The 24,958-nt window shown below is 40.2% G+C and overlaps 2 protein-coding genes across 2 annotated transcripts in view; both read right to left on the bottom strand.

Moving 5' to 3' along the window:
* Positions 1-6,883: 6,883 nt before the first annotated feature.
* Positions 6,884-11,053, bottom strand: LOC123985761 (extracellular calcium-sensing receptor-like). The gene is made up of 6 exons (XM_046073608.1): positions 10,860-11,053; positions 10,329-10,626; positions 9,442-10,236; positions 9,072-9,299; positions 8,788-8,911; positions 6,884-7,797 (listed from the first exon to the last, which is right to left on the bottom strand). Exons 1-6 carry the CDS (start codon positions 10,946-10,948, stop codon positions 6,884-6,886), a joined length of 2,448 nt encoding a protein of 815 aa, XP_045929564.1. The 5' UTR covers positions 10,949-11,053.
* Positions 11,054-15,979: 4,926 nt separating this feature from the next.
* Positions 15,980-24,958, bottom strand: part of LOC123986125 — a 12,220-nt gene continuing 3,241 nt past the window's right edge. Inside the window, exons 6-13 of the mRNA XM_046074219.1 lie at positions 23,800-24,703; positions 20,858-20,977; positions 20,140-20,373; positions 19,621-19,918; positions 18,734-19,528; positions 18,347-18,574; positions 18,038-18,161; positions 15,980-16,893 (exon numbers count right to left, since the gene is read on the bottom strand). Coding sequence (XP_045930175.1) covers positions 15,980-16,893; positions 18,038-18,161; positions 18,347-18,574; positions 18,734-19,528; positions 19,621-19,918; positions 20,140-20,373; positions 20,858-20,977; positions 23,800-24,703 — 3,617 coding nt within the window. The remainder of the gene's footprint in view (positions 16,894-18,037; positions 18,162-18,346; positions 18,575-18,733; positions 19,529-19,620; positions 19,919-20,139; positions 20,374-20,857; positions 20,978-23,799; positions 24,704-24,958) is intronic.

Here is a 24,958-nt window from a genome sequence, read left to right as displayed (position 1 = left end):
CAGAACATGGTCAAGTCAGCCAAGAAACTGACACTGCTGGTTAGTTATGTGTTTTAGTTAAACCTATAGAGATGGCGTGTTCTTTGCTTATAAATCAGATATGTCATGTAGGGAGTGTGCAGTAGCTGTATTTAAGGACTGATTGTGGAGCAACATTATGGAGCCTCCTCCAAAGCTGTGTGAGAAGGGTACATGATGCTCTCTTTATATCTTATGGAACTTGTGTTGCAATACTTAGTTTGTGAGGCTTAGATAAGAGGAAGTTGTGTTGACACAAACACATACATGATGATTCAATCATCCACACCCAATCACAAGCACACACATGCATATCACTAATCACACGGACACACAGACACACCACTCTGGGTGCAGTTACCTCTATAAATTGTCAGGCTGCATAGGAAGAGACAGACTCCTCTGCTTACTGCTTCAGAGTAGACTCTGTGTTGGTGTGAGGAGTCTCCAGATATATATCTGCAATTGCTTTTGGTTTGGTAATAAAGGTCTCAAAACTTAAGGCACTGTCTCATCTGATCTCTTCTCATCAACGGACCCGGTGAAGTCGGCGTACTTCAACAGCTGCCAGTATTGAAAATACATCCAATCTTAAGTCACTTTTTAGCACAGCATCAAACTCTTGTGTCTTGTATTATAAGATCCTCCAGATCTAAGCTAAGAACACAAGTAATTTCAATTCAATTTTACACGTTTTTATTATTTCATAGTAGGTCCATCATCCTCCACCTCTACCTCCATCATCGGTATCAGCCAAGAAGCTGACAATGCTGGTAAGTTTAGGCCTTCATCAACAGAAAATTAACAGTTATTCACCTCTAGGAACACCCAACGTATGAACATATCAGCTTACTAAAATTACTTATTTAATGTGTTCATCTTTCTCATAGGTCTACCTGTGCCTACTGAAGTGGTGAGCAGCACCATCATGTTACCATCACATCCGGCTCTACTCCTTTTTCTACTCCTCCAGTGGATCCAGCTGACTGGCCGTCAGTCCTTAATGAGCAATTACACGTTGATGTGGTGAGCAGGGAACCAACACATGTTGACAGAGACATTTTCACATTTCCAAAAAGACACTCAGACAGTAAAAGTCTTTTCTATCATTACATGTTTGGATCATTCATAAAGAAGCTGGATGACATATTCAAAGAAAAAATTATGCTATCAACTGTATTGTAGTTTTTGTCTCTTAAACTATTGTTTGGCTGTTATCAAAGATTTGACCTTTGGTCAGTCATAATCACTTCACTATCAGTCTTTTTATTCAGTACAAAGTTCATCAGTGTCTACTGGGTCTTGCACTGCCATTAAGCTCAGTAGCTCCTGTTTGACATCAAACATAGCAGATATATATTAATATAGAGTATAGTCTAGTTATTATTTTTTATTAGAAGCAGTTTTATTGCCAAGTAGGTTTAAGCAATTGGCTTTTGTGTTTTTGTGCTAAACAAACATGGCAGGTTTAAGAATATAAGACAGATTTGACGGGTCTTTAATAAACAAGAGATGTTGTTTCTGTGTCATATATAGTGACAACGCCCGACTGTCAGAGGGGCCAACTAAATTTCTATTAGGGCCCCCGAAGGTCTAGGGCCGGCTCTGCATGTAAGCAAGTACATGTGTTAGCTTATTTACACTTCAAGCTGACACAGAGCAATATTAGCATTGATTTGGAGTCATGTTTGTATCCACCTGATGAATGCAAATCCAGTTCCAGTCCAATTCCTTATCCTGGTTGCTCTGTTTTTGGTACCCACCCAGCTAGTAAATCCTCTACTATGTTCACCAGCTAGTTGCTAACTTTGTCTGTCTGACTTTTGGTGGTAGGCAGGTAGCATACAGTTGGGTTGAGCAGTAAAAAGTGAATTTAAACACACAAGTTATGGGCCGGAACACCAAAACGGCGCAACAGAGACAGGCAGGGGTGGTGAAAGATAGAAAAATACCATATATTCATGGTAATGACTTAAAGGCAGGGTAGGCAAGTTTTAGAAACTTTCAAGAAACTGCTGCATTTTTGAAAGTATCCAACAGAGAAACTCCCACCCCCTCCGTTCTGGGCTCCTTTCAAAGCCACGCCCCCAAAACACGTGAACGCACGTTGCTGACTCTGCTGGAGGACGAGCACAGTGTGTGACGAGCGGAGGGCAGCGCGATGCAGCGGCTCACATCAGGGGTAAGAAAACATTTAACTTTATCGTTATAAAATAAACAACTAACCCGGCTGTTAGTACTCACTATCAAGCTAGCATGTTACTATTGGATAGGTTTAAAAAGACTGACTTTGATTCAGTAACGAGCTGGCCAGCTAACTGGTAGCAACAGGTAGCTGTGCTAACAGCTGCGATAACATTGGGTAAAGCTAAAAACAGGCTGATAGACATTTTCCCGTTTCCGTCAGTTACACTACACGAACGTGAATTTTGTGTTAGACTCATAGCATGAAGAGGCAGGATGGGGAGGACGAGGTGCAAGCCAAGCAGCACATATTTTATGACCTGCGTTGAGCTTCACACTCCAACAACGGCATATGAACAGCTATATATATTTAAATATTAGTCTATTGTCTCCCAGTGTACTTGTCTCAAAGTTTCTCTGGTGTTTCCCCCTAAGCCCTTTGGGTGTCAAAAATAAAGTGCTATGTAATCCATCACTATTGTTCTTACTTTTTTATTATTGTTTACTGATTACAACAACTACAGCTCTACTTCAGCCATCGGCTCATCTGTGTCATGTACATTGACCTGATGTGTAATGTGGACACAGGAATCCTGTTCAATAAAAATATCTGATCATGTTGATGAATGTTCTTTCCAATTACACAGGTCTTTCCCATTTGGGGTTCTAACAACTATATATTCCTTTACACACCAGAATCAGAGGACTGTGGACAACATCCAGACAACTGTGTTTCCATGCACCACACATGGCTGATCTTCCAGACCCAGGACAGAGTAACAGACAGTTCAGTCAGGCAGCATACAGACAGTTTGTAGTGTGGCAGTGTGGAGCACTTAGACACAGAATCGTGATACTGAGTTGCTGTTTCTGGAAGATATGCAACTGTTCTCCTGATCCACCAGGGTAGTACAAAGGTTTAATCCTAGCAGGGTGTAAGATGTAATGTCACTAACTGCTACACAACTAATTCCATCCACTGTGTGGATAAATACCTGTACATTGTTAGTTTTATTCCCAGGAGAGTAGAGAAAATACAAAGTATATTTTTCCCTGTTCTGGATAATATTTTCATTCTTTTTTAAATAAAACATTGAAAATGAAAGATGCCTTTTCTTTACAATTGCAGCATAAACAATCAAGCTGCATGTATGTCTTATGTCTCCAATAATGACAACCAAATGTGGTAAAACACTTGTTTATTGTTATTATATACCACTAAAACTACAACCTATATCACAAATAGATCATTTTAAACATTAAAAATAAGTATATATAGGAATCCACAAGGTGTGTCCAGAGGTGTCCTGACTGATTATGAAGACAGTTCAGACTTTGCATGTAGCATCATATCGCTAGTGTGGAGATGATTAAATGTAGCACAATGACCTCTCTGACATGATTACCACATTTCAAAACCAACCATATTACTTTTTGATTTATATTTTGCTGTATCTAGCAACACAGTTGGAGCAGGGACACCTAACAGAACCCCATGTTGACGGGGATCATCAGGTCTCCTGGTTCTGCTTCTAGGCATCTCCTCAGTAGTAGACAACTGTCGGAGGAGGAGGATGGCACTCTGGAGGTCTGCGATGCCACCTTCAATGAGTACAAGCTCCACTTCCTGGACCTTTTGTTGTACACCTTGCTGTACCTGATAATATAGAAAGGAGGATCAGCTTAGTGAAAAGTTTGTAATACCTGACATTATTCTCTTATACAGTAATTAGCATTTCCACATAAGATGCAATCAAAACAATAAATCAGCACCATCTATCTGTCTCATCACTTATAAATGTATTGAGTAAAATGCATAGGAGTACTCATAATGCAACATACTGAACTATGTCATTAGCTCTTCTCCTGGCTGGACTGTGGACATGGTGGTTGTAATCCAGGCCAGCCAGCACGGTCCGATCAGCGTATACTGGTGAGAAGTACAGGGCTGTGAAAAACTCCAAATCTGCAGTTGCCCTGAGGGCACAGTAGAAATAAAACATAGGATTTTTTACTTCTGGTAAAATAAGTAATGGCATAACAGCACCAATTACAGTAAAATGTTTTCACACAGTAGGTTTAGCTATGATCAATGTCAAACTATATTATAGGTAGCTTATATACCAGAAACACAGATACTTGGGGACCTTTAGCCATCATTGTTTATGTATACTAATGTTGAAATGTCATTCTCATAACTACAAACACACAGCTACATCACCACATTTGTAAAAGTAACATACAGTATACACGCCATGCAATATGTATCCTACTTGTCGCATTTTTGTGCTTCTGGAATTGTCTGAAATGTGTTGATTACATAATCTTGCCCTGTGCAAAGTGAAGAAATGCCTCCAATAACAAGTTTGCCAGCTTGGGCCAGGTCAGCTGGTTGTGCTGAGCCTTGCGCTCTACACTGAGGCTCACTTTCCCAATAGCAGAAGCGAGAGGAGGTGCCTAAAGAGTGGCATAGTTATGCTTTTCAAACCAGGCCAATCAACTCTACAGCTAATAGCAGGGCTTTATAGATGTTGAACAAGAAGGGGGAAGTTGTCATGGTTGAATTCAAGCCTCAAGAGATCAAAGGAAGCCAAACAAGTTAAGCCAACAACATTTTTGTCTGTGAAACTGTGGATTTTATTCTTTGTTTACAATTTTATAAACTGTATTAAATGTTGGGAAATCAGTAAAGAGCTGGTAATAGACTTGTGCAATTATTTCTCCTTAAGAATTGTATATTATGTTGTAATAAATGTTCAACATGCTATGTCACAAAATATATGATACACAGCGGAAAAACACTACAGCACTACAATGGAAGTCTTCAATAAACTAAACATATATGTCTACTTGACTGGTTAACAAACAAAGTTTACGATGGTAATCCTAGTAGTGTTAGCACAAGTGGAGCCCTCTACTGGTCTCTATGGGTATTACCTCTCCTTATATCACACGCACGTACTCGCCCACTGAAATTTGCATAGTGAATGTAGCCGACCAATGGGGTGCTGCTACCGATTCAGGGAACCGTATAAATAGCATAAATTGTCAGATCCCAAACTTCATTTGTTCTATGGGTACAGTAGGTGGATCCGACCACTGTCCGCACAGCCGTGACAAGCCACAGTCCAACCCACAGTCCAACCCACCAACACGATTGGCTACAGGCAATAAGACAAGGTCGCTAAACTGTGGGCCACCCAGTTCACAAGACTGATGGGGGTTTGTCAGGACCAAAGAAGAATTTAATCCAATCAAAGACTGTCCTGGCCCCTCGCAGGAATGACTAGTACAGACAGTGTACAGAGCCCCACCCCAACACCCAGTAACCTATAGCAGTTACCATTTTGTCTCAGTACAGATCCTGAGTTGCGCCTGTGAGCACGGATCCTGAAAAGGAATCAGATACATCCAAAAGATAGAATCACACAAAAGGGCATGGGGAAGACCATGGCACCGCAGTGCAGATCTCCTCAACACTCACCCCGCTAAAAAATAGACATGGACACTGCCACACCGAGGGTGGGTCTCTTCCCGCCCGTATGTAGGCCACTGAAATGCAGTCACAAAGCCAGCCAGCCGGGCATTTCTTGGACAGGGCCTTACCGATCACACTGTCACAGAAACAGATGAACAGCTGATAGGTGGGTTAGATGGGGGCCGTGCGGTTAATGTATTGTGTTAGGGAACGCACCGGACACAACAGATGCAGTCTCGCTGCCCTGGGCTCTGTGTGGGTTGGCGGACAGAAGGCATTCCAATTTATGGTCCTTGACCTGAAAGAGATCCTTGTATCCTTAGGGATAAAGGAGGGCCACACTGTGGTCACCACGAGGCAGCACACAGCTCGCTCACCTTTTTTGCCGCGATGAGAGCTAGCAACAAGACTGTCTTGTATGACAGCATTTTCAACGAGGACTGCTCAAGTTTCTCATTAGGGGTAGACCCTAGAGCCTCGAACACTAGGCTCTAACAAATCCACCTGGGGTGCGTATAAAACTGGTATCTGCTGCCTAACGCCCTGCAGAAAATTATTTGCGAGGGGAAGATCTGTCTGTGGTGAAAAGCGAATAGGAAAAGCAATAGGAAAGCGCCTGGAGCTCGAGCTGGTTGATGTGTTGGCTCTCTCCGGGGACACAGACACCATCTACCACCTTCCCCAGGCAGGTCCACCCGCATCCGGTCAGAGAAGCGTGTAGGAAAAGGCCCAGCTTTTTGACCTGGCCATGACAATGAGGTCGTCTAAATAGGAGAAGATCCTCATGCCCTGTTCCCGCAGAGGCCCCTTTTCCACATCCACTGGCTCTTGTGGAGAGGATCACCACAGGAACAGCTGTTATCAGTGCGGAATGTTGACTCATAGCAGCCTCTCGCTCTTTCCTAGGTAGCTCGACGCACCCCACCACCATAGCCATGACTGTAGGGGAAGACAGTGGACGCTTGCAATCTGCTGAAGAGAAAAAGATGCTATTTATACGGTTAGCATGTATAGGTAGTGGTGTCCCATTGGTTGGCTACTTTCACTATGCACATTTCAGTGGGCGAGTACATGCGTGAAATAAGAGAAGTAATACTCATAGAGTCCAGTAGAGGGCGGAGCCTGTGTGAGATAGAACTGCTATGTCAAAATTTTAATGGCAGTAGAATGGATTTGTCAACATAGTATTTTTTATATTAAGTTTCAGAATGACTTTGTTGTCCCCTTTCCCATTATATTCTTTTTTGTGTTATTTTCTGGTTTCAGCAAGATAACATAACATTTTGGAATAAAAATACTAATGAGCAGTCCAAAACTTGAAGCCAGAATAGCAAATATCTCCACAGCAACACTGAACTTCCCAGGAGAGCTGACATACGCTGGGATAAAAGTGATCCATACTGCACAGAATATCAGCATGCTGAAGGTGATAAATTTGGCTTCATTGAAATTATCAGGCAGTTTTCGAGCCAAAAAAGCAAGAATAAAACATAAAATGGCCAGAAGTCCTATGTAACCAAGTACAGCCCAAAAACCCACAGCTGTGCCAAGAGCACACTCTAAGATGATTTTGTCCTTAAACCCCTTAAAATTCTTCAATGGAAAAGGAGGAGAAATTGCTAACCAGAGGATGCATATAATGACTTGTATGAGAGTGAAACCCAGAACACTGAGTTTCTGCTGTGCAGGCCCAAACCATTTCATCACATTACTTCCTGGAAGTGTGGCCCTGAAGGCCATTAACACCACTATTGTTTTCCCCAGAACACAAGAGATACAGAGGACAAAGGTGATGCCGAATACTGTGTGTCGCAGCATGCAGGACCACTCAGAGGGCCGACCGATGAATGTCAGAGAGCACAGGAAACACAGGGTCAAGGAGAAGAGCAGCAGGAAGCTCAGCTCAGAGTTGTTGGCCCTGACAATAGGAGTCTGCCTGTATCTGAAGAAAATAATTGCCACAACAACAGTCATGCATGTTCCAAATAAGGAGGCTGCAGTTAGCAGTGCTCCCATAATGTCTTCATATGATAGAAACTCTGCCTCCTTCTTTACACAGGCATCTCTTCTCTCATTTGACCAGAACTCAGGTTGGCATCGCACACATGTGATAGAATCTGAAAAGTAATTTTGAAGCAGGTGTTAGAATAGCTCACTACATTTGTCTTTTCTTTGTGACGCTATTTTATTGTCTGTGCCTACAAGCAAACAACACATGTTTAATAGACAATAAATTAATAACTTTATGGCAACTACATTGTATCATCATGACTGATCTGGATCTTATATGGACAGGATACAGTATAAAGAGATATAATTCATTAATTTTTGGTAATTTGTTTTATTCCTTAATAACTAAGCATTACTATAATATAGTGAAGCACTTTGTGACCTTGGTCTGTGAAAGGTGGGTATACTAATTATATGTTACTCACTTACAGTATATACATTATATTATTTATTGAAAGGTTTCATGCTGTTTTCAAATGTCAATGTTCTAGTGTCAAACACAATTTCATTCACTCTCAATTCCTTTATTGCTGTTTCAGAGACAGCAAGACCTCAGCAGATAAAAACAAAATTCTCTAAGTGATCAGATACCACAGGGAGGATATGAGTAAACACTGTAGGTCTTTATTTTTATTTGAGTGAGCTGCCCTTTAATGTCCTTTTTTAGAGATGGTTTTCCTTTTAACATTATAGTTACAATATAAATTTAAGAAAGCAATTCATAATTGACCTTAAAATTAAACATGTCTGCCCTAATGAGTCATCGTGGTTGTACCAAATAATACATTGCTGTTGACAATGCATGCCCCAATCCCTCCCTTCTCCTTCCATGGATGTGGGGCTTTAACCTTGATATGCATTTCCCAGATTGTCCATGAATGTGTGTAGCTGATTTCAGTCTCATGTATCAGTATTTCTTTAGGGTATTTGATGTATTGATTTTTTTGATGTGATGATATATATTTTTGGTTTGCTGAAGTTATGCATAATCCGTATATTTAGAATCAGTTTACAAAACTATGCAGTTTCTTAAAATTAGCATGTGAACATGACAACTTTTATTCTTTTGTTTTGTCTTGCATTAAATATTACTACACCTGTGATGTTACTTATTTCTCCCTCTGCACATCTTAAACAGTCATAACAGCAAACAGGCTTTCCTTTCTGGAGAACCTTACGAGTTCCTGGGGGACACTTCTCACTGCAAACTGACAAAGGTACCTGCATGATCAAAAAGAACATGAGGTCTTGTCTTTACACTGATCTATTATTCAGTTTAATCCACCACAACCAAGTATTATGATTATCTAGCAACATTATCTAAAAATAAATGTAACAATTCAAATTGATTGTTATTAACAGTAATTGCATGGTAGCTTACCTGTTTTGAGTTCTTTGCCCAAATTAAAGACTTATTTTGCAGATTCAATTGTTTGTCGGCAGGTAAGGATGCATGATAAAGACCGACCGAGACAAAGTTTACAGTGCCATTTTTTGTTGGCTGCCAGTTTATAATTTCATACTTTGCAGCTGGGTCTCCATTCTCATTAAAGTAAACTTCATCCCCTTCCTTTGTTTTGAAATGAATCTTTCTTATATGCTGTAAAATCTGTAAAAATGACAAACATTTTGTAGACGTTTTGTCTCAACAGGATGATAGACAGACTGCAAGATTTGTATTATCAAAATGTAAACAATGTAAATGTGACTTAATGTGAAAACAATAATTCAAGCATTAGGTATTAACTCACCATGAATGGATCTAGCTGGACCTTGTTGTTGCATGTTTTCTTACAGCTGAGAATACTATGAAGTGCGTGGGCAACAGCATACACTCCTTTATAGACATTGTTAAAGATAGGCATAAGTGACATATAAGTGAAGCTGTTTTGCACTCCAGTCAGATCTTCATGTCCAGTACATTCTCTCTGATTCCCTGCTGATGACTCTGACTGCTCGAACTTGCAGCTAAATAATGCCTCCCAAAACTCTGTAAACATTGCATTACTGGATGAATTGAGTGGCTTCACATCCAACATGAACTCTCTCATGCCACTGACATGTGCTTTGGGGATGGACAGGCCTATGGAACCATCCAGAATGTGATGCCTATCCATGGCTGCAGTTAGGGAATCAACGATCCATGCCTCAGTGCCTACCCACTGGTACCCAGTCACGTTGTGGTAAGACAACTCCTGTATTAACACATTCATATCGTGCTGGGAGAGGAAAGCAACAATCACTTTGGAAGTGGAAGACTTGATAATGTCAACTATCTTTTGTATTTTGTGTGGTGGATCTGTTCTAAAGAAAGATACAGAGTATTCTAAACAGATGCCCAGCTGCTGGGCAGTTTCTGTGAATGTGGCCATGCCATTATTGCCATAATCATCATTTGCTCTAACAGCTCCAACCCAAGTCCAACCAAAGTGCTTGACCAACTGTGCCAGGGCTCTGCTCTGGTAGTAGTCACTGGGTATTGTTCTGAGGAAGGATGGGTACTTGGTTTTATCGCTGAGACAAGCACAAGTTGCAAAGTGGCTGATCTAAAAGACAAATGAGATAACATCACAAGATAAGTATGTACAATATAGAACATTTACACAGCAGACAAATACTTTTTACCAATTTTACCCACCATTGGGATATGAAAGGGTCCAATGACAGTAGCTATAGCCATGCAAGGAGAGGAAGATGTCTCTCCCATAATAGCTTGCACTTGGGCAGGTCTGGTACATGGTGCCTCGGAGGATGCAGACACCACTTCATTACCATTAGCCAAGGCCAGTGAGACCCTCACACCTCTGGCAACAGAGGTACAGGAATCATAGATCTTATAGCCCAAAGAAATGCCAGGAAGTAAGTCTGTGCTATTATTAATCTCCTCTATGGCAAAGAGCATAGCCTGGGCATACTGGAACCCTCTGAAATTCAAACTTGATGTGAAAAGATAGAAATAGTTGGAATAATAATTAGTTTGTCCTTAAAAGAGAAAACCACCACAGTAAATTAAAGCATTTTATGATATTAATACTCACAACATGGAACATTTCTTATCTTAATACTCACTTTTTTTTCTTATTCTTTTTTTTTTGCAACAGTTTTTCTATCTTCTATTCTTTCTCTTGGGGATTTTAAATGTAAAAAAGATTTATGTGGTATAATTTACCTGATGCATTGCAGGGGCAGTGGCTTGTGCATGAAGGTATCCTGTCTGTCTTTCCAGCTGCTGTGGAAAGAGAATATTCCCCCCAACATAATGTCCCCATTCTTAAATAGCTGGGGATTTTCAGGATCCCCTCGTCGTCTGCACACTCGCTCTTCAGCCTGAGAGAGAGACGCCACCAACAACAGCTGTAAGAGTGCCCAACCCTTCACTGGCCATCTCTGTGTGGACGTCATACTGTCGAAGACAGTTAAACCACTGGGTGGCATCATACAAACTTTAACGTAAATGAAAAGCTTGCACTGGCATTTATACATTTTGGAGTAGCATGAAAAAATAACAATAATACAGTGATGTTTTATCTATTTGGACCTGCAGGGTGGGGCGAAGGGAGGGAGGTGCACAAACAGAAAAATAATGTTGGGCCTTGGTCTGTTTTAAAATCATATACGGATATGGTATTAAATAATCATATCCAATCGTGCTGTACAAAAGGTTTCCGCTGTTTACAATAATATTTTTACATTATGGAGGCACAATCTATAACTGCAATTTAAACACTGAAACATAATGCAGGATGAAGGTGATCTAAAGTTGAAAAGATTAGACTTGTAAGGCTCAATGAAACGCCTTAGTCTTAGTTAAAATGCATTAACTAAACTATTTAGTTTTGGGGCCACTTGGGGTCAGTGCAACTGTAAACACATCATTATCACCTTATAAAGTTGACATAGCTGTCAAGTAAGCAAGTAGATGTGTTTATTTACACTTGAATGCAAATCCAATATTCCTTATCCTGGTTGCTCTGTTTTGATCGTCACCAACTCTTTAGTTGCTTATCGCTCTATGTTCACCAGCTAGTTGCTAACTTTGTCTATCTGACATTTGGTGCTAGGGAGGTAGCATACAGTGGGTTTTTGCATTTGTTTAGCTGAATACAGCATGTTTTTGCTAAGAGCGGTAAAAAGTAGTGTTACTTTTGTCAGATGAAACTAAAAGAAATATAAACGTCCACCTTTTTTCCTTGACGAAAACAATACAAAGACGACACAAAGACAATGTCCTTAAACACTGTGACTATATCAACATGCAATATTGTTGACGAAAAATGACGAGACTAAAATGTAAATCATAAAATAAAAACTTTAATAAAATCTCTCTTTCTTTTTATCAGTATAATGAGGAGACAATATATTACAGGCCATATTTTCTCCCTCTAAATTTTCACTTGAACAGTGTTCATTCAGCGGTATTTTTTTCTTCCTGTGCTTTATGCTGGTCGACCGGGGTGACGCCTGGTGCGTGAGGAAAACGTTACTGTGGAGAATGCAAACTCTGGTGATGCACACAACATGCTAGGGAGAAGAGGTGCTTAGATATCAGCTCCCCTAAAAGCATGATTTGTGATATTTCGGTGGGTCTCTAAAATATTGACAGCTTGCTTTATTGCCATTAATCTCTGTATTTCTCCTTCATCAACGATCATGCGGAGCGTCAGACTTTATCCAGCCAAAGGGAACTATCACCTGACCATACGCAGCAACCCAGTCGCTCAGCAACCTCCTGTCCCTGGTCCGCTCTCCCTCTCCGGTACAGGTTGTGTTGTTAGTACAACGCTTTCAATGGTTTGTGATCATTCCCTCTGGCTGGATGAATATTACACATGATCCATGATTACAGCTGTGGGGTCCCCGCAGCACCACACAACTTTCTAAATTCTTCCCTCTCATGGAGAAAAGAAAGGTTGCAAACACAGCTGCAGCTGTTGTGTGAAGCGTAATTGTAGCAAAATGGCTACATACTGTATGATAATAAAAATTATTATAATTATTATTATAATAAGACAGACATGCCTGATACTTTCACAGTCAGCCCCAGGCCTACATGCTTGCAGCTATTAATGATTCAGCAGTAAGAATCACTGCTGGTCCCTCTCGTCCCTGTCACAGGAAAAGAAGCTCCCCAAAAGCTGTGTAGGCCTATAGTTCACACACTGATGTGGTTATAAGATTTTTTGAAAAAACACTATGAACTTGAATCAGCATATCAAGGTTAACCACCTGGGAATTGTGGTAAGTTAATGTTTCCTTTGCAATAAAAATGAGAACAAAGCTAACATTTGAATCATATCTCTATTTTGGTTAGAGCAGATTGACCAAAATGTTAATCGACTCATTATACTTATGAGTTAGAAAAGACTAAAACGATGGTTAATGACTAAAACTAGAGTAAAATACTTTTGATTTTCGTTTGACTAAAATCAGACTAAAATACTCCAAGTAAAACTTGACTAAAAAAATAGTATACAGTGGACTAAATATGACAAAAACTAACAAGGACATTTGACACAGGACTAAGACTAAGACTACATTTTAAAATGGCTGACAAAATTAACACTAACTTTAAACACTAAAGTTACAGGATGTAAAACCAAAATGGAGCAACAGAGACAGGCAGGGGTGGTGAAAGATAGAATGAATATATTGCCATATATTCATGGTAATGTCTTAAAGGAGACCTATTATACTGCTTTCCCAGTGCTATATTGTAGTTCTGTGACTCCTGTATGGCAGCTATGCATGACACAAAGTTCAAAAAACTAATTTTCTGTCTTATACTGGCTCTTCATGTTGGCCTTCATTTCAGCCTCTGTCTGAAACAAGCTGTAGATGCTCCTGTCTCTTTAAGGCTCCCCAGCTGAGCGGTACAGGCAGATTGAGCGTTGCTGTGTGGAGCAAATGACCTTATATGGAATACCGGCTCCGTCCAGCTCCCTGTGTGTTAGAACGAAGCCCTTGGTAGAAAAAGCAATTCAAAACAGAGCGATCAGAACAGGAGGAAATCTGAGGTTTTTGCTCATTGGGATTTCTTTTAAATACTTTAACCTTTTATTTGAAGCTTTGGCCATATTTAACATGAACAACCAACATTGTAATATTGCAGAAAAGTCATAAAATGTGGAAAAGCATAATAGATCTCCTTTAAATACAGTACAATGCACATAAACAATTTGAAAAATACATGCCAAGCAATACGTAGCCTACTTGTTGCATTTTTGTACTTTTGGTATTGTCTGAAATGTGTTGATTACATAATCTTTCCCTGTGAAAATTGACGAAATGCATCCAATAATTAAAGCTGCAAGCAGCGTTGGGCGGGCCCTCACACGTATAACGCGTCGGGCGTGAGGCTGCTGCGCTGCATATTCTGGAGCTCCGCCGGTGCGGCTGTGAATTTGCTACGCGATTCGGATGCTGCATGAAGGCGTAGAAATGAATATTGGTGTATAGATGTGTTCGGGGCGGGACAGTTATCAAGCACGTAAAGTCTTGTTCAAATCTCAGCATGTACACTGAAGTTACAACAACTTTCTGTGTCATGGCGAAGAGTTGATCTTTGAAGCCACGCCACGGAGACGCCCATTGATGAAAACTCACATATAGCACAATTTTTCATCGTAAATGCCTTTAGAAGGCACAGCAGAAATTTGAAGTTGGTCCGACTAAATCCCTAGGAGGAGTTCGTTAAAGTACGGAGTGTGTAAATCATCCAAAAATTGCCGTAAAATTCAAAATGGCCGACTTCCTGTCGGGTTTAGGGCATCGCTAAAAGAGGCTTTTTGGTACGTCTGGACATGATACATGTGCCACAGAAATTTCATACATGTAGGTCAAACGTGCGGCGGGGGCTGCTTCTTTAAAGGTCACTTCCTGTTGCCAGCAGGTGGCGCTATGACTGTGGGTGAATGTCGGCATGTACATGTGATGTGACTCTCATCCTACATGTACAGTTTGGTGCAGATGTGAGCATGTACACTGAAGTTATAATAACTTCCTGTTTCATGGCGAATAATCGACGCCACGGACACGCCCATTGACGAAAACTCACAGATAGCACAACTTTTCATCGTCAATGCCTTTACAAGGCACAGCAGAAATTTGAAGTCGATCGGACTGAATGCCTAGGAGGAGTTCATTAAAGTATGGAGTGTGTACATCATCCAAATATGACCATAAAATTCAAAATGGCTGACTTCTTGTTGAGTTTAGGGTATGGGCTCTTGAGGCTTTTTTGTGTGTCTTGATATGATACATGTCCCCAGAAAATGTCGTGCATGTAGGTTGAACGTGGCCAAGGGGCTAATTTTTTCTTATTTTGTAGGGGGCGCTAGTGAGCCATTTTGCCACGCCCATGCGAGAAACCCACTCAATACGAAGTTTTTCACCACTTCTGACATATGTACCAAGTTTGGTGAGTTTTCGAGTATGTTTAGGCCCCCAAAATAGAGCTTACTTTGCAGAATATATATATATATATATATATATATATATATATCTTCAGTTTCAATAGGGACCTCGCACGGTTTGTGCTCGGGCCCTAACAAGTTTGTCATCTTGGGCCAGTTCAGCTAGTTGTGCTGAGGCTTGCAACTGAGGCTCACTTTCCGAATAGTAGAAGCGAGAGGAGCTGCCTCAACAATGGCATAGTTCTTTAAACCAGGCCAATCGACTCAACAGCTTATACCAGGAATTTATACATGCTGAACAATAAAGGGTTGTCATGGTTGAATTCAAGCCTCATGAAATCAAAGGAAGCCAAACAAGTTAAGCCAATGACATTTTTGTCTGTGAAACTGTGGATTTTTAGTCTTTGTTTACAATTTTATAAACTGTATTAAATGTTGTGAAAAGAATTGGTAATAGGTTTGTGCAATTACTTCTTCTTAATTATATATGTATTGGTTGGTATGATGTGGGTGGAACGGTGGTGAAGTGCCTCACAGCAAGAAGGTCGTTGGTTCGAACCCCGGTCGTTCCAGCCTTTCTTTGTGGAGTTTGCATGTTCTCCCCATGTCTGCGTGGGTTCTCTCCGGGTGCTCCGGCTTCCTCCCACCGTCCAAAGACATGCAGAATAGGTTAATTGGTGACTCTCAATTGTCTGTGTGTGGCCCTGCGATGGACTGGCGACCTGTCCAGGGTGTACCCCGCTTTTCGCCCGATTTCAATGCAATGCAAGTCTTCAGTAAACTAAACATACATGTCTATTTGACAGTCTGGTTAACAACTACTATGTAAACATTTTAATGGTAGTAGAATGCATTTGCCAGCATATTATTTAAAGTTTCAGAATGACTTTGTTGCCCCCTTTCCCATCATATTCTTTTTTGTATTATTCTGTGGTTTCAGTAAGATAATATAACATTTTGGAATAAAAATACAAATGAGCAGTCCAAAACTTGAAGCCAAAATAGCAAATATCTCCACAGCAACACTGAACTTCCCCGGAGAACTGACATATGCTGGGATAAAAGTGATCCATACTGCACAGAATATCAGCATGCTGAAGGTGATAAATTTGGCCTCATTGAAATTATCAGGCAGTTTCCGAGCCAGAAAAGCAAGAATAAAACATAAAATGGCCAGAAGTCCTATGTAACCAAGTACAGCCCAAAAGCCTACAGCTGAGCCCAGAGCACACTCTAAGATGATTTTGTCCTTAAACCCCTTAAAATTCTTAAATGGAAAAGGAGGAGAAATTGTTAACCAGAGGAGACATATGATGACTTGTATGAGAGTGAAACCCAGAACACTGAGCTTCTGCTGTGCAGGCCCAAACCATTTCATCACATTACTACCTGGAAGTGTGGCTCTGAAGGCCATTAACACCACTATTGTTTTCCCCAGAACACAAGAGATACAGAGGACAAAGGTGATGCCGAATGCTGTGTGTCGCAGCATGCAGGACCACTCAGAGGGCCGACCGATGAACGTTAGAGAACACAGGAAACACAGGGTCAAGGAGAAAAGCAGCAGGAAACTCAGCTCAGAGTTGTTGGCCCTGACAATAGGAGTCTGCCTGTATCTGAAGAAAATAATTGCCACAACAGCAGTCATGCATGTTCCAAATAAGGAGGCTGCAGTTAGCAGTGCTCCCATAATCTCTTCATATGATAGAAACTCTGCCTCCTTCTTTACACAGGCATCTCTTTTCTCATTTGACCAGAACTCAGGGTGGCATCGCACACATGTGATAGAATCTGAAAAGTAATATTGAAGCAGTGTTAGACTTGCTCAGTACATTTGTCATTTTTTGTTGCCATTTTATTGTCTGCTCCTACAAGAAAAAAACACATTTAATAGACTATAAATTAATAGTTATAGTTATTAATATTTATGGCAACTACAACTATATCATCATGATTGATCTGGATCTTATATGGACAGGATACAATATAAAGAGGTACAATTCATTAATTTTTGGTCTTTTGTTTTATTCCTAATAACCAAGCTTTATTATAATATTGTGAAGTACTTTGTGACCTTGCTTTGTGAAAGGTGGTATACTAATTACACATTACTTACTCACTTACATGTACAGTATATTATTTATTGAAAGGTATCATGCTGTTTAATGTTAAGATGTCAATGTTCAAGTCTCAAACACAATTTCATTCACTCTCAATGCCTTTATTGCTGTTTCAGAAACAGGTCTCCTCATCAGAAAAGAACAAAATTCGTTAAGTGATCAGATACCACTGGGAGGATATGAGAAATCACTGTGGGTGGTTTTTTTAATTTGAGTGAGCTGCATCTTAATGATTATTATTTGTTTTTTTTTTACAGATGGAGATCCTTTTAGTATTATAGTTACAATAATACTTTAAGAAAGTACTTTATAATTGATCTTAAAACTGAACATGTTTGACCTAAGGACTCATCGTTGTTGTACCAAATAATACACTTCTGGTGACAGTGCATGCCCCAATCCCTCCCTTCTCCTCACATGGATGTGACCCAGTAAGTCTGAGAATGACTGGGCTGAAAATAACACAGATTGCCCCCATCTTCCTAGCGATGTTCTCACTTCTATATAAACAATGAAGTTTGAGTAATTGTAAATTCACTTGGGTTATATGCATTTTGCACAGTGCGGCTTTATACCCTGATATGCACTTCCTAGACTGTCCATGAATGTATGTAGCTGATTTCAATCTCATGTATCAGTATTTCTTTAGGATTCTTTAAGAATTGATTTTTTGATGTGATGTTATGTATTTTTGGTTTGCTGAAGTTATGCATAATCCATTATTTAGAATCAGTTTTAAAAAACTATGCAGTTTCTTAAAATTGGTATGTGAACATGACAACTTTTGTTTTGTCTTGCATTAATTTAAACTACACCTGTGATGTTACTTATGTCTCCCTCTGCACATCTTAAACAGTCATAGCAGCAAACAGGCTTTCCTTTCTGAAGAACCTTGCGAGTTCCTGGGGGACATTTCTTACTGCAAACTGACAAAGGCACCTGCATGAACAAAATAAATATGAGAAAAATGTATGGGCATTTACTCTGACAAGGTTTTGTCTTTACACGCATCTATTATTTAAAAAAAAAAAACATTACGATTACCTAGTAACATTAACGAATAAGTTATACAAATATTACAATTCAAATTGATTGTCATTAACGGTAATTGCATGGTAGCTTACCTGTTTTGAGTTCCGTGCCCAAATTAAAGACTTATTTTGCAGATTCAATTGTTTGTCGGCAGGTAAAGATGCATCATAAAGACCGACTGTGACAAAGTCCACAATGCCATTTTTTGTTGGCTGCCAGTTTATAATTTCATACTTTGCAGCTGGGTCTCCATTCTCATTAAAGTAAACCTCATCTCCTTCCTTTGTTTTGAACTGAATCTTTCTTATGTGCTGTAAAATCTAAGAATATTTGTAGATAATTAGATAATTATCTGACAAATATTTTGTAGATGTGTTGTCTAACAAGATGATAGACAGGCTGCAAGATTTGTATTTTCAAAATGTAAACTATTTTCTTAAATGTGACTGAAAACAATAATTCAAGCATTAGATATTTACCGTGATTGGATCTAGCTGCACTTTATTGCTGCATGTTTTGTTACAGTTGAGAATACTATGAAGTGCATGGGCCACAGCATACACCCCTTTATAGATGTTGTTAAAGATAGGCATGAGTGACATATAAGTAAAGCTGTTTTGCACTCCAGTCAGATCTTCATGTCCAGTACATTCTTTCTGATTCCCTGCTGGTGACTCTGACTGGTTGAACTTGCAGCTAAATAATGCCTCCCAAAACTCTGTAAACATTTCATTACTAGAAGAATTAAGGGGCTTCACATCCAACATGAATTCTCTCATGCCACTGATATGTGCTTTGGGGATGGACAGGCCTATGGCACCATCCAGAATGTGATGCCTGTCCATGGCTGCAGTCTGGGAATCAAAGATCCAGCTCTCACTGCCTACCCACTGGTACCCAGTCACGTTGTGGTAAGACAACTCCTGTATTAACACATTCATATCGTGTTGGGAGAGGAAAGCAACAATCACTTTGGAAGTGGAAGACTTGATAATGTCAACTATCTTTTGTATTTTGTGTAGTGGATCTGTTCTAAATACAGATACAGAGTACTCTAAACAGATGCCCAGCTGCTGGGCAGTTTCTGTGAATGTGGCCATGCCATTATTGCCATAATCATCATTTGTTCTAACAGCTCCAACCCAAGTCCAACCAAAGTGCTTGACCAACTGTGCCAGGGCTCTGCTCTGGTAGTAGTCACTGGGTATTGTTCTGAGGAAGGATGGGTACTTGGTTTTATCGCTGAGACAAGCACAAGTTGCAAAGTGGCTGATCTAAAAGAGAAATGAGATAACATCACAAGATAAGTATGTACAATATAGAACATTTACACAGCAGACAAATACTTTTTACCAATTTTACCCACCATTGGGATATAAAAGGGTCCAATGACAGTAGCTATAGCCATGCAAGGAGAGGAAGATGTCTCTCCCATAATGGCCTGCACTTGGGCAGGTCTGGTACATGGTGCCTCAGAGGATGCAGACACCACTTCATTACCATTAGCCAAGGCCAGTGCAACCCTCACACCTCTGGCAATGGAGCTACAGGCATCATAGATCTTATAGCCCAGAGAAATGCCAGGCAGTAGGTATGTGCTGTTATTAATCTCCTCTATGGCAAAGAGCATAGCCTGGGCATACTGGAACTCTCTGAAATTCAAACTTGATGTGGAACGATAGAAATAGTTGTAATTGCAAATAGTTTGTCCTTAAAATAGAAAAATACCACAGTAAATGAAAGCATATAATGGTTTTATTACTCACAACATGGAACATTTCTTATTATCATACTCACTTTGTTTGTTTTTATACCCGTTTTTGTATCTGTACCCACTTTCTCTTGGGGATTTTAAATGTAAAAAGATTTATGTGGCATAATTTACCTGATGCATTGCAGTGGCAGTGGCTTGTGCATGAAGGTATCCTGTCTGTCTTTCCAGCTGCTGTGGAACGAGAAGATTCCCCCTATCATAATGTCCCCATTCTTAAATAGCTGGGGATTTTCAGGATCCCCTCGTCGTCTGCACACTTGTTCCTCAGCCTGAAAGACAGACGCCACCAACAACAGCTGTAAGAGTGCCCAACCCTTCACTGGCCATCTCTGTGTGGACATCATACTGTCGAGGAGAGCAATACCACTGAGTGGCATCATACAAATCTTAATGTAAATAAAATGCCTGCACTGGCATTTATACATTTTGGAGCAGCATGAAAAAATAACAATAGAACAGTCATGTTTTATCTCTGTGGACATGCAGGGTGGAGCGAGGGGAGGGAGGTGCACAAACCAAAAAAAAAATCTTAACAGTATATGTTATCAAACAATAATATTCAATTGCACTGTACAAAATGTTTCCCCTCTTTAGAGTATGATTTTAACATGATGGAAGCACAATTTATGCTTACAATTTAAACAGTGAAAAATATTGCAGGATGAAGGTGAAGTTGAGAAAATTAGACTTTTAAGGCTCAATGAAATGCGGGGCCACTTCGGGGCAGAGCAACAAGCTGTAAACACAACATTAGAAGAAGAAGAAGATTTAGAAGACACTTTATTGTCACATACCCATACATGTTGTGAATTCATTCTCTGCATTTAACCCTTCCCTCAAGGGAACAGTGGGCACTGTGCAGCGCCCGGGAACCAACTCCAGATCATTATCATCAGTGTTGGTCAGTGTACTGACTGGAGAACTGTTGAGGAGGGGGATACCGGAGCACCTGGAGGAAACCCACGCAGACAGAGGGAGAACATGCAAACTCCACACAGAAAGGCCGGGACGACCGGGGTTTGAACCAGCGAACTTATTGCTGTGAGGCCACAGCACTATTCACTGGATCACCTTATAAAGTTTATATGGCTGTCATGTGTTCCTGGTTGCTTTGTTTTGGCCCCCACCCACTCTTTAGCTGCTAAATGCTCTCAGTTCACCAGCTAGATGCTAACTTTGTGTAAGTATGTGCGCCTGTATTTGTCAGACAGCGTGGTCAGCAATACCAGGGCCCCGCAGGGTATTGTCCTGTCTCCCTTCCTCTTCACCATCTATGCCTTCAACTACCACACAGAGTCCTGCCATCTTCAGAAGTTTTCTGATGACTCTGCTGTGGTTGGATGTATCATGATGAGGATAAGTACAGGTCTTTGGTGGGTGACTTTGTCACATGGTTTGAGCAGAACCATCTGCAGCGCAACATCACAAAGACAAAGGAGCTGGTTGTGGATCTAAGCCAAGGCACAAGTGACCCCTTTTTTCCATCCAGGGGGTCAGTGTGAACACTGTGGAGGACTAAAAGTACCTGGGAGTGCACATGGACAATCAGCTGGACTGGGCCAAGAACACTAAAGCCCTCTACAGGAAGGGCCAGAGCTGTCTCTGTTTTCTGAGGAGGCTGAGGTCCTCCAACATCTGCTGGACAATGCTGAGGTTATTTATGAGTCTGTGGTGGCCAGTGCTATTCTCTTTGCTGTTGCACGCTGGGGCAGCAGGTTGAGAGTAGCGGACGCCAACAGACTCAAAAAACTTATCTGCATGGCCAGTGACGTTGTGAGGGTGGAGCTGGACTCAGAGAGGAGGATGCTGTCCAAACTACATGTCATCTTGGACAATGTTTCCCACCCATTTCATGACGTGCTGCTCAAACACAGGAGCACTTTCAATGCAAGACTCATCCCCCCAAAATGCACCGCAGAGTGCCCCAGGATTTGCTTTGATGTGCATTGTGTAATGTGTTCCTACACTTATCATCTTTTATGCAAGTACTTATAAGAGTGCTATTTTTCTCCTTTTATTATGTCTTATATATTGTTTTAAATCTTTAACCTGTTCCATCTTTATTATTGTTCCTCTTATTCTAGTCTGTCCACATGTGTCGGGTTTAGGTCAGGGATGTGGGGTTGTTGATTGTTTTCCTCACTAGCTGTTCTTCTCTTTCCTTGACTGGTCCCAGTCAAGGACCTTTTGTTCCCCAAAACATAGATGCTCAGACTGTGTAAATGATCATGCAACTGTTTGCTCTGGGCCAGATGTTAGTGACTGTCTTAGGAGACAGAACCTCTGGTCCAGCTGATTCTGTTGTAGTACTTCTCTGTTTATTCTCTTTTGTCGTATAAATTCTTCAAAGACAACGGTTCATTGTAACTCAATTATTTGCTCAACCTCTCACCAGGAATACAATTTCCACGACATGTATATCTTTATTTTTGCAATTGCGACACAAGACTTTCCCCTCTGATTCTGATATTTCTGCCATTCCATGGACACATAAACTTGTGATCATGAAAAATGGATATAAAATTCAAATTTTTTAAAAAATACACTTAGTGTTACACTTAATGACATTTAACCAGGGTACATTCATAATAATCACAATAAAAATGACTTATTAACTTTATTCTTGAAAATATCCAATATAAGGCCAATAACAGGTATTTGTTTGCTTCTATTGAAACCTTATACGTCTTTGACCCAATTATTTGATTTAATTACAGACCAAACAAATTGTATCTTTAATTTGGAGTCATGTTTGTGATGAATAAGTCAAATATTTACCTACTTTTTAGCTATGTTTTTTTCTCCAGCAACTCTTTAGCTGCTAAATGCTCTACCATGTTCAACAGCTAGTTGCTAACTTGTGTCTGACATTTGGTGCTGGGCAGGTACCATTCAGTGTGTTTTTACACTTGTTTAGATGAATACAGCCTTTTTTTGCTTCGAGCAGTAAGAAGTGAATTGAAACACTTAAGTAATAGGTTGTTACATCAAAACGGAACAACAGAGGTGTGGTGAAAGATAGAATGAAATATGATATATTCATAGTAATGTCTCACATACTTTACAACATGCACCTAAACCTTTTACAAATATACAGGTCAAGTAATACGTAGTTGCTGTATTATTGTTAATTACGTAATCCTGCCCTGTGCAAAGTGAAGAAATGCCTCTAATAACAAGTTTGCTGGGCTAGTTCAGCAGGTTGTGCTGGGCCTTGCAGATTGCACACAGAGACTCATTTTCCTAATAGTAGAACCGAGAGGAGCTGCCTCAATAGTAACATAGTTCTGCTCTTAAAACCAGGCCAATCAACTCTGCACATGCCAGGGCTTTATACATGTGGAACAACAAGGGGGGAGTTGTCATGAACTCAACCCTCAAGAGATTAAAGGAAGCCAAACAAGTTAAACCAAAGACATTTTTGTCTCTGAAACTGTTGATTTTATTCTTTGTTTACAATTTTATAAACCACATTTAATGCTGTGAAATCAGTAAAGAATTGGTAGTAGGCTTGTGCATTTATTTATGCTTAATTATATTTGTATTGGTTGGTATGATTGTATATTATGTTCTAATAAATGCTGTAATCTCAGCACAGTTTGTCACAAAATAATTGATAAACAGTGGAAAAACACTAGAGCACTACTCTGCAAGTCTTTAATAAACTAAACATACATGTGTACTTTACAGCCTCGTTAACAACTACTATGTAAACATTTTAATGGTAGTAGAATGCATTTGTCAACATAGTATTTTAAGTTTCAGAATGACTTTGTTGCCCCCTTTCCCATCATATTCTTTTTTGTATTATTCTCTGGTTTCAGTAAGATAATATAACATTTTGGAATAAAAATACAAATGAGTAGTCCAAAACTTGAAGCCAAAATAGCAAATATCTCCACAGCAACACTGAACTTCCCCGGAGAACTGACATATGCTGGGATAAAAGTGATCCATACTGCACAGAATATCAGCATGCTGAAGGTGATAAATTTGGCCTCATTGAAATTATCAGGAAGTTTCCGAGCCAGAAAAGCAAGAATAAAACATAAAATGGCCAGAAGTCCTATGTAACCAAGTACAGCCCAAAAGCCTACAGCTGAGCCCAGAGCACACTCTAAGACGATTTTGTCCTTAAACCCCTTAAAGTTCTTCAATGGAAAAGGAGGAGAAATTGTTAACCAGAGGAGACATATGATGACTTGTATGACAGTAAAACCCAGAACACTGAGCTTCTGCTGTGCAGGCCCAAACCATTTCATTACATTACTACCTGGAAGTGTGGCCCTGAAGGCCATTAACACCACTATTGTTTTCCCCAGAACACAAGAGATACAGAGGACAAAGGTGATGCCGAATGCTGTGTGTCGCAGCATGCAGGACCACTCAGAGGGCCGACCGATGAAGGTCAGAGAACACAGGAAACACAGGGTCAAGGAGAAGAGCAGCAGGAAGCTCAGCTCAGAGTTGTTGGCCCTGACAATAGGAGTCTGCCTGTATCTGAAGAAAATAATTGCCACAACAGCAGTCATGCATGTTCCAAATAAGGAGGCTGCAGTTAGCAGTGCTCCCATAATCTCTTCATATGATAGAAACTCTGCCTCCTTCTTTACACAGGCATCTCTTTTCTCATTTGACCAGAACTCAGGGTGGCATCGCACACATGTGACAGAATCTGAAAAGTAATATTGAAGCAGGTGTTAGACTTGCTCAGTACATTGGTCATTTTTTGTTGCCATTTTATTGTCTGCTCTTACAAGAAAAAAACACGTTTAATAGACTATAAATTAATAACTTAATGGCAACTACATGGTATCATCATGACTGATCTGGATCTTATATGGACAGGATACAGTATAAAGAGGTATAATTCATTAATTTTGCTCAGTACATTTGCCTTTTTTTCCCCCCCCCCCCCTTTTTTTATTTT

Source organism: Micropterus dolomieu, linkage group LG17 (assembly GCF_021292245.1).
Source record: "Micropterus dolomieu isolate WLL.071019.BEF.003 ecotype Adirondacks linkage group LG17, ASM2129224v1, whole genome shotgun sequence".
NCBI lineage: Eukaryota > Metazoa > Chordata > Actinopteri > Centrarchiformes > Centrarchidae > Micropterus > Micropterus dolomieu.
This window is presented reverse-complemented; position numbering and strand designations above follow the sequence as displayed.

Coding starts and splice junctions, on each gene's coding strand:
- LOC123985761 (XM_046073608.1), bottom strand. CDS start 10,948: ATGTTGGGGGGAATATTCTCTTTCCACAGCAGCTGGAAAGACAGACAG. Junction 10,627..10,859: donor CTGCCCCTGCAATGCATCAG/GTAAATTATACC, acceptor TTTCACATCAAG/TTTGAATTTCAGAGGGTTCC. Junction 8,912..9,071: donor GGGCAAAGAACTCAAAACAG/GTAAGCTACCAT, acceptor TTGATCATGCAG/GTACCTTTGTCAGTTTGCAG.